General features: G+C 40.5%; 1 protein-coding gene across 1 annotated transcript in view; it reads left to right on the top strand.

Annotated features, from left to right (window-relative positions):
* The first annotated feature begins 8,808 nt into the window (after nt 1-8,808).
* Nucleotides 8,809-12,417, top strand: part of LOC117955299 (transmembrane protein 47-like) — a 6,393-nt gene continuing 2,784 nt past the window's right edge. Inside the window, exons 1-2 of the mRNA XM_034889703.1 lie at nt 8,809-9,149; nt 11,910-12,050. Of these exons, the coding sequence (XP_034745594.1) occupies nt 8,933-9,149; nt 11,910-12,050 (358 nt within the window). The 5' untranslated portion in view covers nt 8,809-8,932. The remainder of the gene's footprint in view (nt 9,150-11,909; nt 12,051-12,417) is intronic.

The following is a 12,417-nucleotide window of genomic DNA, read 5'->3' as shown; positions in this document are numbered from 1 at the left end:
GTACTATTTCATTATCAGGGAACTGTGTACTTGAGGTTTTAACTCGGAAAAACTATAGCCATTCAATAATAAATCAAGATCAAGTTCATATGTGTGACACATTGAGCCTACTGTACTTTTTGACTTTTGCTTTTGACTGAACACCTGCACTGTAGGCTGAAAATGTGTCACACAGCTGCAAAAGAGAAGCACATCAAAGTGAAGTTATTGCTTTTTACTTTTTAGGAAGTAATTTGACATGTTTGCATTATGATGGGGATAATGAAATACCTGATGATGGGAATGACAACTAATCCCCAAGGGCCAAGGGCTCAAATGTTTGTGGATGATTTTACATTAACTTCTGCACAGTTTGTAGATGCAGCAAAGTGACATGTCAGTGATTGGATAAGGCTGTCAGGTTCATTTGGAAGGTACTACACAGGGAGAAACCGTCACAATTAAGAAACCACAACAACTCGTCATTTAAATACCCAAATAGGTCATTATTTCATATTAACTTACAAGCTTTGGGATGTAAACTTTTCTCAACCTCATGGCTATTCTATCAGAGATTGGAACATAAAGGCTTTGTGCTAGTTATTGTTATGCGGTCTCGATTTCACTGACAGCTCTGTCAGGACAGTGGACAGGGCAGTGTCATGCATTGGGGAAAGGTGAGAAGTAGTGCTTCAGAGGTGTTACATGAGACTCCACTGAGGCTAAAGTGTGGCAAGAAAAACACTAAAACACAACACCCCCAAACAAATGAACTCTATTGTTATGAAATCCCTTAGACAGTAATGACTGATGGGCCTGAAAACTGGGCCACAATGCAAATGTATAAGGTTCCACAAAGTTTGTCATTAGTCTAATGCTTGAACAATTCTGACTTTAGGGCAAACAACCGAGGAAAGTGTGTTTGATGAGCGTGTGTTTTTTCCCACAAATCAATGCATCTTTGTAACACTGATAGATTAAAGTGTACAGTGTGTGTCCCAAACGATTAACAAAGATGATGGTATTATGCAAGAACACTGGTCCTAAATATGTATTCATTACTTTGGTTCTATTTGTGCACAAAAAGATAGTTTGTGTAGGCACTCGTTTCCAGAAAGGTTGCTTCTTTATACCATTTCCAAGTGATTTTTCCAAGTGACTCAAATCAAATTATGTCATCATAATCTCCATTACATTTTGTGAATTAAGCTACAATCTAAATTATTTTAACTATTTCATTAACTTTTTTAACTCCCGGTGGATCTCCCCATGGATTGAAGTTAAAACCCGTTTTACATAAATATATTATCAGATTGCACGTTCAGAATTAAATTGTAATTGTCTTGAAAATGTAAGATAATGTTTGGAATCTTGCTTGATGGATTGATCACAATATAACAACAGAAAAACATGAAAGTGGCAACAAATTTACTTTAGGTAGTTTCTCTTCTATTCATGCTTGCACATGGAATTTCAAGTATAGAAAGTGTGAGGATATTAACAAGGGCTTGGCTAAAGGACAGCAAAGATTATTTTTACTGTTGCAACCATGTTCATTAATTGCTCTGCTTTGATGTCAAAGATGTCCCTGAGTAGCCCACTGCTTCATGAGCAGACCAATGGAGACCAGGTCTCTGTTTTTAAAGAGCCAACAAAAGGAGTTGACTCTTTTCACAGCAGGCAACACTCTCTTTGTCATCTATTCCTCTCCCCTCAGGCGGAAAAGCTTCACTTGAAAACTCAGCTGTTGTCACATTCTGGAGCCTCTCCTTTGCATGTCACGCATAACTCTAATTCACTCTGATCATTGGCTGCTCCGCACCTCCCTCAGTGAGCTGCCCAAGGGCCGCTGGCCACTGCCTGCAGCCTGAGAGAGGGGAGAGGGAAGAAAGAGTCAATGCAGGAGGTAGGTTTCCAGCTTGTGGGGCATATAGGAGGAGCAGATTTGGATATTTGGCTCTCTGTTGGGTGTTGTGTCACACTGCGTTTCATGCCAAAAGTGAACATGTACTCAGCGACTTTCCAAATCTGGTCGCATGATCCCTTATTCGGGGAAATCATGAAATAAATATATTGTTTGGTCACACAGTTTAAATGTACTTTACCAAGAAGAGTAAATGTGACATCCCCAAATGTGATGTAAAGAGGAAGTGTTTCACATTTCTTGTCTATTTACAAGTGTTTTTCCTAGAGGGAAATTAAAATAACCAAAATAAAAAGCAACTGTACACCTTTACATGCCTATTCATCTTTTAATGAGGCATAGTACAACATATGTTACTTCTGATGGTTTAAATATGTATTCCAATGAACAAAAGTTCTGAAGTGCTTTGATTATGGATAATGAAATCAAAATTACCTCCAAATGCTCAAATAAATGTCAAGTTAAGAGCCCATGATAAAGGACATTGTGAAGTTGTTTGAATTTGTTCCCTCAAATGTCAGTCTCTGCAGCTTGTGTCATGGTCGGGACAGGTCAACCAGAGATTCCTGTGCAACATGATAAATTATGTACTAGAAGGGAACAACACAGTGTCCACCTTCAATATAACAACGCCTTTCAGTCTGGCGGCCATTTCCTGCAGTAGGGTAAACAGATACAATGGATGTCTTTTAATCATTTGCAGAATTTTGCATACCTAATTTGGTCTTCAGAAAGATGAATGCACATAAACACAGTTTTAGTGTACATAATAAAAGGAGGTGTACGTTTGTCCGACACCCAGCAAAGGACAGGCAGAGGACTGTGCTTGTCGTCGATATGACAAGGCTGAACGAGGTGGACGGTGGACTACAGAATAAGCATAAGTGATTCACAGCTGGTGTCTGGGGGAAACACGAGAGAGGGGTGGAGAAGGCCGGCCGGCGAGGGGGGGGGGGGATGTTTGGTGGCGGTAGTGGGGGACGGTTGCAGCCATGACGACTGATGGAGGAGGAAGTAAACAGATGTCCACAAGCTGGCAGACAGGCCCAGAGGAGTCGGGCCACTGAGAGACAGGTGGACATCCAGGAACACAGTGGGACTGCAGAGGGACTGTGAAGCCAAGCAGAGCTTTGCATCTAGAATGCAAACACTGGAGTCATAAATAAATCTGTCATGGTACAGTTTATGGAACTTAACACAAATGAGGCCCATGTTTGACTATTCTGTATCCCAGTGGGTAGAATGGCACCACATTAAAGGTCTTTGTTTATTGTTACACTGACACACATTGTCACTCCATCTGGTGTCCACTACATGAAAGTATTGAGATGGTCACACACAAAAAAAAATTAAAGGCCAACTGATGAAGACTCCCAAAATATAAGTGGCCAAATGCAGCATCTCAACAATATTCATCAACCATATTTCTCTATCTTCCAATTTGATTGCAAGTCATAACCACAAAATGATGACACATTGACGATGATGCAGTGAGAAGGCCTTCATATCAGCAGTCCAAATGAATCTGTTGCTGTCTTTCTAATAACCCACCTCAGCATTTTGCAGAGTCACGCAGCAGCAGTCTTGACAATAGACTGGAAACCGGAAAGCCATCAGTTTAAATCCCCTGGCAGGCTGCTAAATCAGAGTGCAGGAAATGAAGGAGATGTGCTTTCGTCTCCCTCAACACTAACTACCAACATGACCTCAAGCAAGGCACTCCAAACCCAGCTGCTCTGAGATGCACTTGTATGCTGGACTGACTTGTCAACATTTGAACAGGTTGAGGTTTCAAGGTGACTTTAAATAATCCCCATGTGCTGGGACGACTGTGATGTTGAGGAGATGATACATGTGCTGCCATTTGTCATTAGTGATGTGTTTTTAGGTTAAACAAAAAGGGACAGTGATGAGCTATAAAAGCAGTCCAGGGAAGACATATGGTTGAGTGTGTCCTTTGGCATGACTCTAAGTGGGCCTCTAGGAGGGAAATAGGTACAGTATTGTTTAAAAAATAAATCTGTGATGCATACCAATACCAGACTGAAAGTGATCAAATAAAGTATTTAGGAGAATGACAACAATGGTGCATTTTATCGTAGTAGCCCAGTTGTTCAAAAGAAACAGCAGAAATGCCCTCCTTGATGCCCATGTGGTAGATAAAACATGATAAATTGCCCTCTAGGTTACTTTACAGTGGAGAAAACAGGATGCAGTGTACTAATGGTGGCCTTAAATGGAGAAATGTGATTGTCTGGGTCCGCCACTGTGAAAGTATAAATGCATGGATTAATGAATGACTTAATGAGAGTCAATGGATTAACATTTCTGATCTGGGAGGGTTTTTACATGTGAACTTTTTTTAAACTATATTCTGCTCACACAGGCTGAACCCAGAGTGACTCGGAATGGAGTGATGTTCTTGTTACAGTAAAGAAAGAGATGAGCCGGACAGACTTCTGTAGCAATGACAGCATCATTAAACAGTTCATCGGTTACCATGGAAGCTTATTCATCGTCGGAAAAACCTTGAGAGGCTTACTCTGAGCCTAATCAGCTGCAGGCACTCCAGGAAGACTATGATGAGCAACAGAGGATGGCGTCATGTGATGAGCAGTTTGTGAAGAAGCTTTTTCAAAACATAGTCTTCATCATCATCATAAATAAAGATGAATCAGGTGTCATCATCATGGGTTTACGTTTTAAATTCTCTGCCCTTTTTTTAATTTCCTCCATCACCTTGTTCTCCTTACGGCTTTGTTACTTTATTTGCTCTTTGTTATAGAGAAAATGCATTAACCCGCCATGGGAGTCTTTACAGTGTGGTGGCATGTTGGAGTCTGAATATTGTCACCTGAATACTTAAAACATGGTAGATAAAACCGAAACAGAAGGTTTGCAGGTGGGTGGCTCAGTGGATAAGTCAGAGTTAGGGAGAGAGGATCCAAAAAAGTAACACATGACCTGGATTCCATTTATGCGCCTTTAAATCACCATGTGGGGAGTCACCATTGTGCCGTCTCAAGTAGCTTTGTCTGCTCTGCAGATTTTCTAATGAGGGGCTTTTGGAGGAGGATGACAGAGCGCTCTGCCTGTTCTGTCGGGGAGGAGGGGCATTTAAAGGAAATGAGCAATGCTCTGTCCACGGATACGCCTAATACTAGATTCCCCCTACTTAGATGCCCTGCTGGCAGCTTGGCAGCACCATTAGGACCGAGAGGGGTGGCATTAGTCTGAAACTCTCATTGTGTCAGACACACTGAAAACCTCTAATCTAGGCACCAAATGAGAGGGGTAGAATAATATTAGTGCAATTCAGAGTGCACAAATCTGTTTAGTTTCTACTTTGTACTAGGTAACTTTATTTGGAGACCAAATGCTTAGAACGTTTGCTTGTATTTAACAGCTTTAAGTAATAATATATTATGTGTTATATAAATCAGTTACTGGATTAACTTTTGACTGCAATATACAACACACATGCTTTTAAACTCTCTCTTGTGCACAGAAATTGAGGGTTTTTACAGCAGCAGTATCTGTGTATTTGTCATTCGTATTATTAATTTCCTAAATTAGAAGTTGGTCAATAAATCAATCAAGAAGATCAGACAAGCACATCTTAGAAGAGATGTGGTTTTGTCTCTGCGTATCTCAATAAAGGTTCCTTTAATACTGAGAAATGTTACTGGATCTGGTAAATTGGAGGTTTTATCTGCTCCACTCTGAAAAATGCGTTGTCTAAGAGTTGTGTCTTTTGTGGAATCAAGGAGGATTAGGAACTGTCTGCGTCCACGTCAAAACGGTCACAGTTATAAGCTCATCTTAGGCACTCGGCCTGAAACCAAGGATATTATAGGTTATCTTCTCCTGTTTTTCTCTCCATTATGAAGGTAGTTCACATGGATTGTGTTAAAAAAAAAGTTACAGAACCATTTTATTAGCATCATCAAAGATAACAGAAAGAAGAAGTGGTTTGTCGACTTCCATGAGATGATCCACATTTGCTTAACTTTGCTCATGTTATTACAGTAATAGCATAATTAATCAAAGCCATTCACTCGTTCCTGAGTTTATCTAGCTGCTTCTGAAATGTTTCCATATGCTCCAAAAATAGCACAATTTTCTCCACACATAATTCTTCTACTGAAAGTCTTGCTTTAGAGTTCATGACCTGCAGTTATCTTATTCACCAGGAGATGGAAATATTTCACAAAACATATGAACTGAATGCAGATGAGACTACATTGTTGTTAAATCTAGTCTAACTTTGCACTTGTCATTTTAATTTGTGGAATGTACAAGGTGTTTATAAATTCTGTGGCTTTTTGTAAGAGATATTAAAATCAGAATTATGTTTGAGCATAGATCAAAGGGTTATTTCCCAAAAGAGGTACAAATGTAAGTGAGCTCGGCCCACACACTGGCTGTGTGAAGCCAAAACAGGATTAAAAGAAAACCAGCAAGGTAATAGACAGCTCTATTCTTGTTGTGTCACAACAATTTTTTAGCAAGGAATGGATTTTTCATGTCTTTTGTGGTCAATATGTCACTGTTGATACTGCTTCTGCACATAAAGTGTAATCTGCTGCTAAAAATTATACAAGCAGGGGTAGTAAGAAGTATTAATGGCAGAAATAATGTGGGCGTTGGTGTGCAAAATGTCACATGTCTGCCATCTGCTGGACCATTTCCACATTACAACTTTCACTCCAACCCTCAGTTTTAGACAATGACACTAAAGGGATAGTTCAGATTTGTTTGGACATGTACATTTGGATATAGTATGACTTACTCTTTGTCCACAGGGTCTAAAGACGGGCTAATGTCTACTCATCATTACCACTACCAGGGAGTTATTAATTAGCACAGTATGTAGGCCTGACAATATTCTGTACTGGCCTTTCACAGTGATCCCAGACAGCATTAATGTGTACATTTATGTATTGGAAATTACAGTAATCCTTGAGCAGTGGGTGTACCCTAAAGTCTGTGGAATGGTACCAATAGATGCTACAGAAAAGCCTGTCTCATGGAAACTACTAGCCACATGAGAAGTTAGCTTTTAATTGCAAGTGGAATTATTAACTCAGCTACATTTGCATAATTCGTCAAGTCTGGCATACAAGTCTGTTTTCTTAAAAGTGTTGATATGTAGGCCTGTGTATAACATTTTGGTTGTAATTCCCTTCTGAGTGTACACACACGGTCAACAACTGATTATTATTATTATACTGGTTATTACATTCATCAAGGTCTTTTTAATGTTCATATCCGGCTGTGATGTGTGTGTGTGTGTGTGTGTGTGTGTGTGTGTGTGTGTGTGTGTGTGTGTGTGTGTGTGGGTGTGCGTGTGGGTGTACGTACCTGCATGCGCGTGTGTGTTTGTGTGTGTGCAGCTTCGTTGAATTTTATACCACTAGCACGTTCTCTTTGTAGACTGCCTTTAACGTGATGAAAATCACAGCAATTGAGGTGTATATGTATGTATGTATATTTATATGAGTCTAAAGGAGCAGGAGGAGTCTGATGGAGCAGTACAGCTGATCTGTACTGAGGTAAGGACTGTCTCTCACACAACAAATAAATTAAATCATATGAATTGAAAGTAGGTATCATATGTCTTTTTCTAGTCTTCTAAGGTTGGGAAATTCAGCCAATATCCTCTCATTGTAAAACTGATATCATGGCCAATATGTAACATATTCTTTTTGTATATAAATAAACATATGCCTAATAAAAATTAGGAAAGGCTTATTGGTTTTGCCTTTTTGTTGCTCTTGTTTCTTTGTTTTGACGTTTGAAACCAAAAGTGAGAAACTGTCTTCAACAAAAACTAACAATACTAATAATTTTTATAATAAAGTTTAAAGAGGTAGTCACCTGAAATGGTTTCCCAACAGTCTTGAAGGAGTTCCCAGAGATGCTTAGCACTTGTTGGCACTTTTGCCTTCACTCTGCGGTCCAGCTCACCCCAAACCATCTCCATTGGGTTCAGGTCCGGTGACTGTGGAGGCGCAGCACTCATCACTCTCCTTCTTGGTCAGCCTGGAGGTGTGTTTGGGGTCATTGTCCTTTTGAAAAATAAATGATGGTCTAACTAAACGCAAACCGGATGGGATGGCATGTCGCTGCAGGATGCTGTGGTAGCATTCACATTCAAAGTTTCAAAGTTTCACATTCAAACATTCAAGGTTTTCACAATTTTTTGGACTGACTGACCTTCTTTTCTTAAAGTAATGAGGACCGCTTGTTTCTCTTTACTTAACTGATTAGTTTTTGCCATAATATGAATTATAACAGTTGTCCAATATGGCTGTCGGCTGTGCATCAACCTGACTTTTTCACAACACAACTGTTGGTCCCAACTCCATTAATAAGGCAAGAAATTCCACTAATTGATCTAGACAAGGCATACCTGTGACGTGAAAACCATTTCAGATGACTACCTCATTGAAAAAACACCAAGGGTTTGCAGCACTGCCAAAAAAGCTAAGGGTGGCTACTTTGAAGAAACTCGAATATAAAACATGTTTTCAGTTATTTCACACTTTTTTGTTAAGTGCATAATTCCACATGTGTTCATTCATAGTTTTGATGCCTTCAGTGATAGTCAAGAAAATAAAGGAAACGCAGTGAATGAGAAGGTGTCCAATCTTTTGGCAGATAGATAGATAGATAGATAGATAGATAGATAGATAGATAGATAGATAGATAGATAGATAGATAGATAGATAGATAGATAGATAGATAGATAGATAGATAGATATCTAGATAGATAGATAGAAAGATATTAAATAATTTCAGATTTGACTCATCGCCTGGCCAGCTGACGTGCATTTATTTTGAAAAAACGATCCAACCGGATGTCTCCTGTTAAACTTTTCCAGCTGGACACAAACACACACACACACACACACACACACACACAAAGCGGCAGTAAAGGCTATGGTGGGAGAAGACGCACGCGGACCTCCGGCGAGCTCATTTCCACTGTGATTGACCTGCAGCGGTGTATCTGGTTGGGAGAAGATGTCTGTGAACGAGATGTATGTGTTCCGGCCCTTCAAGCTGATCGCTCTGCTGTGCGTCTTCCTGGCGCTGTGTTTGGACGTGGTGGCTCTGCTGAGCCCAGCTTGGGTCACCGCGGAGCATTTCTCCCTGTCTCTGTGGGAGTCCTGCTCCCAGTCCGAGGCACGGCATCAGACAGAGGAGGCTCAGTGGAGCTGCTTCTCCACCCTCACATCTGGTAGGAATTGGTGTTTGTGTTTGCACCTTTTGGTTCATGTTGGTTGGTTGTGTATTATACAGTATCTGTCCTTGGAGTTTGTTACCAGACATTGTGAGATAAAAAAAGCTTTCATCTCAAGGTTGTAGTAAATTAAGTAGCCTACTTTTTTAGGGAGAACTCAGTGATTTGCCATTTAGGTCATATGGTAGGCTATGTGTAATGCACTTGTAATTATGCCATGTATGGTTACTCTGGGTGTTTTTTAAACTAAGTTGTCATCAGTGGTCATTTTCAGGGTCTGTTATTTAGGCTATAAAAAGGTTGCACATCCTATGTTTGACAAAAACAAAGATGAATGTAAGAACAGCCTGGCAGCTCTGGCCACCGTCTCCCAGGAAGAGTCTCTTTAAGTTGGATTGTTTTTCTCTGTTCAGCAGCTGAGGAATTCAGGGTTCCAGCACTGCTGATACATTTCCTCTGTTCATACCAGAGCAGTGACGTGTGTCAAAGTCATTGTGATGCTCCGCCATCAAGATTTTACTAATCCATGAGCAATTCATTGAAAAAAGCATGTGGATTGTTTGACTATTAATGTGTTTTCAGTCTTGTTTTGAATGGTGAGTCAGTTCACAAAGGGCTGGTGGATCAGTGTTACATTTAAATGATTATTCTTTTTGAGTGGCATTGATGCTTGACATTATGTCTAGGTCAACTGAATGTCCACGTTTTAGGATACGAAATCACAAAACAGTAAACTGAACACGTGCAAACGTGATCTCTTCGGCACACAAAGAGTTAACCCACTCCAACCGAGAAGGCTTTGAGAGCCTTTGAAGAGACACATTCAGCATCTTCCCCATCGTCCACCTTACCAGGCCTGGACCCACCAGGTTGCCTTTTGTCAAGCGTTGCCCCCACATGAGAGGAGTGTTTATGCCTCTAACCCCCTTCCTTTCCCCACCAGGGGAGGAGATCCTCATTAAATGTGCCAGTTTGTGCAGCATTTGGTTGGTGGCTGGGACAGTAGGTTGGCTTGTTATTAACTGGAGCTTTGTCTCCATTAAACACACAGTAGCTGACTGGTAAATTAGTAATAAGAAGAATAAAAGGCTAAAAGCAAACCATATAAAATCACATGTAGTCTTGGCCTAATTAGTTGCCAAAGGTCCGTCAGATATTTTGGATTTTAGCTGTTTATTAATATTAAGTGGCCCTAGTCGCAACCATCACACACACACACACATGCACTGCTACAAAGAGGGAAACTGGGTGACTGACCGCTCTCTGATATTGTGGAATGTGGCGGGGTGAATAGGAGGCGGGTTTGTTGCTTTGAGAGGCTGCAGACCTCATTAAAGCAACAGTGTGGGGGGGTTTAGGGGCAATTCACCAAAAGGCAAAGCTGATTTATTATGTACACATTCTCACACCTATCCCAAGCTTCTCGAATATCAACCTTTGGAGTGAAGGGCAGACACCATTCAATGCAGAATAAATATAATGCAGATCAAAACAGCAATATAAATTACAGCGTTGAGCATTGTGACGTGAGTGCACTGTTGTTGTTTTTATAATCACATAACGGACCAAAGATGTTAGACAAAAAATATTTCCTAAAGACCGAATCAAATCATTTTGAGATGTGTCGTTGGAGAAAAAGTACATTTTTACCCTCCAGAGACAATTAAATCAGGACTTGTGTTCATCAAATGCAAATACCCCTTTTCAGTCGAGTCTCCTGGGGTTTGGCCTTCATCTGACACTGACAGGTAAGACATCAAAGAGGGAACACACAATGCAGGCAGGAAATGTAAAAATGAATAATGCATTTCTGGTTACAGACTCTGTATCTTTGCTTTACTGAATAGAGAGTTAAGCTCATGTCAGAAAAGCTTTAAAAATGAGCCGGTTTAACAACCTAGTGTTGTGTAGCTCCTTTCAGGGAGGAATCTTTTGACGCAGAGGAAGTCATGAGTTTAACATTTCCACCAGGAGCGACTGGAGTTAGCTTGAAATAAACTGAATAAGTGTGCTGTTAAAAGGACACCACGGCTGAACCGACATGGAAAAGACTGGCAGCCACAAGCTGAAACTCCACAGTAAGGATTAATTAGCACCAAACATGTCACCAAAATAGGCAAAAAGAGATCTTTCTAATAGGGCTGGGTGTGAAGAAAATCTAATATTACAAGATTTTTGACCAAATACCTTGATATTAATACCCCAACGATGTTGTGGTATTGACACTTGGTGCTTTCACAAAATGTTTACACAATGAGATTTTTGATAAATAATAACAGTAATGTGGACATAATGACTAAGTAGATAAAGGCAAATAATAGAACAGTCAAATGACATCACTTTACTGTAATGCAGCCTTTAAAACCAGGAAAAGACAACACTTATGCCATGTTATGATATCCAAAATCTAAGACAATATCTAGTCTCATATCATGATATTGATATGATATCAATGTACTGCCCAGATCTACTTTCTAACATTAATTTCATGTAAAACTCAGCAAAATGGATGAGCATTGGGAGCAAATGTTTTCAAAAAACTATATAAACTGGTAGAAAGATAAAATCTGAAAATTTCAGTTATTGGAGAGCTTGTGTGCATGCGAGTATAAATGGTCGGTTCTGCTTCACTCACTTCACTCTGTGGGATTAGCTCTTGTTTTGTGTTTGTCAACACAGCGGTTCGATTCAACAGTGATGTCCTGTGAATCACGCTTTTGTTGCTGTACTCAAACCTTCGTGTGTCTCGTCCTGCAGACTGGCAGATTGCCACCCTGGTGCTGCTGGTTGCCGGCGCCGTGGCGACGCTCTTGGCCTTTCTGGTGGCCCTGATGTCCCTCTGCCGGGGGACACAGAGACGGCACTACCGCACTGTGGCTGTGCTCCTCTTGACTGCAGGTATGTCTTTCTCTTCCTTTCTATTACTTTTGCACCAAAAGTTTTTACCTCATTTGCACTTTCTTCCCTTTATAAATGTTTATCCAACGTTCCAACACATCATGCACGTTTGGAAACAAAGAAGATGGCACATATATACGTTCACCACGACCACAACAATTTCCTTTTAGACAGGGTTTTTTGTTCCAGTGCTAAAGGGCAAATGGAAGGGTGCAGAAGGAAAGAAGCAGCTGAATGAGGCGTACTGGTTGAGATCATTCTTTCTGTGGTGTGGAGTCTGGGGAACTGCTGGATCATGAGCCAAGAAAAAGCAGCCGCAGAATTTGCAGACTTACCAACCAAGTGAAGTCATTAAGGGGGGGGGGGG

The sequence above is a fragment of the Etheostoma cragini genome, chromosome 13 (assembly GCF_013103735.1).
Source record: "Etheostoma cragini isolate CJK2018 chromosome 13, CSU_Ecrag_1.0, whole genome shotgun sequence".
Lineage (NCBI taxonomy): Eukaryota > Metazoa > Chordata > Actinopteri > Perciformes > Percidae > Etheostoma > Etheostoma cragini.
This window is presented reverse-complemented; position numbering and strand designations above follow the sequence as displayed.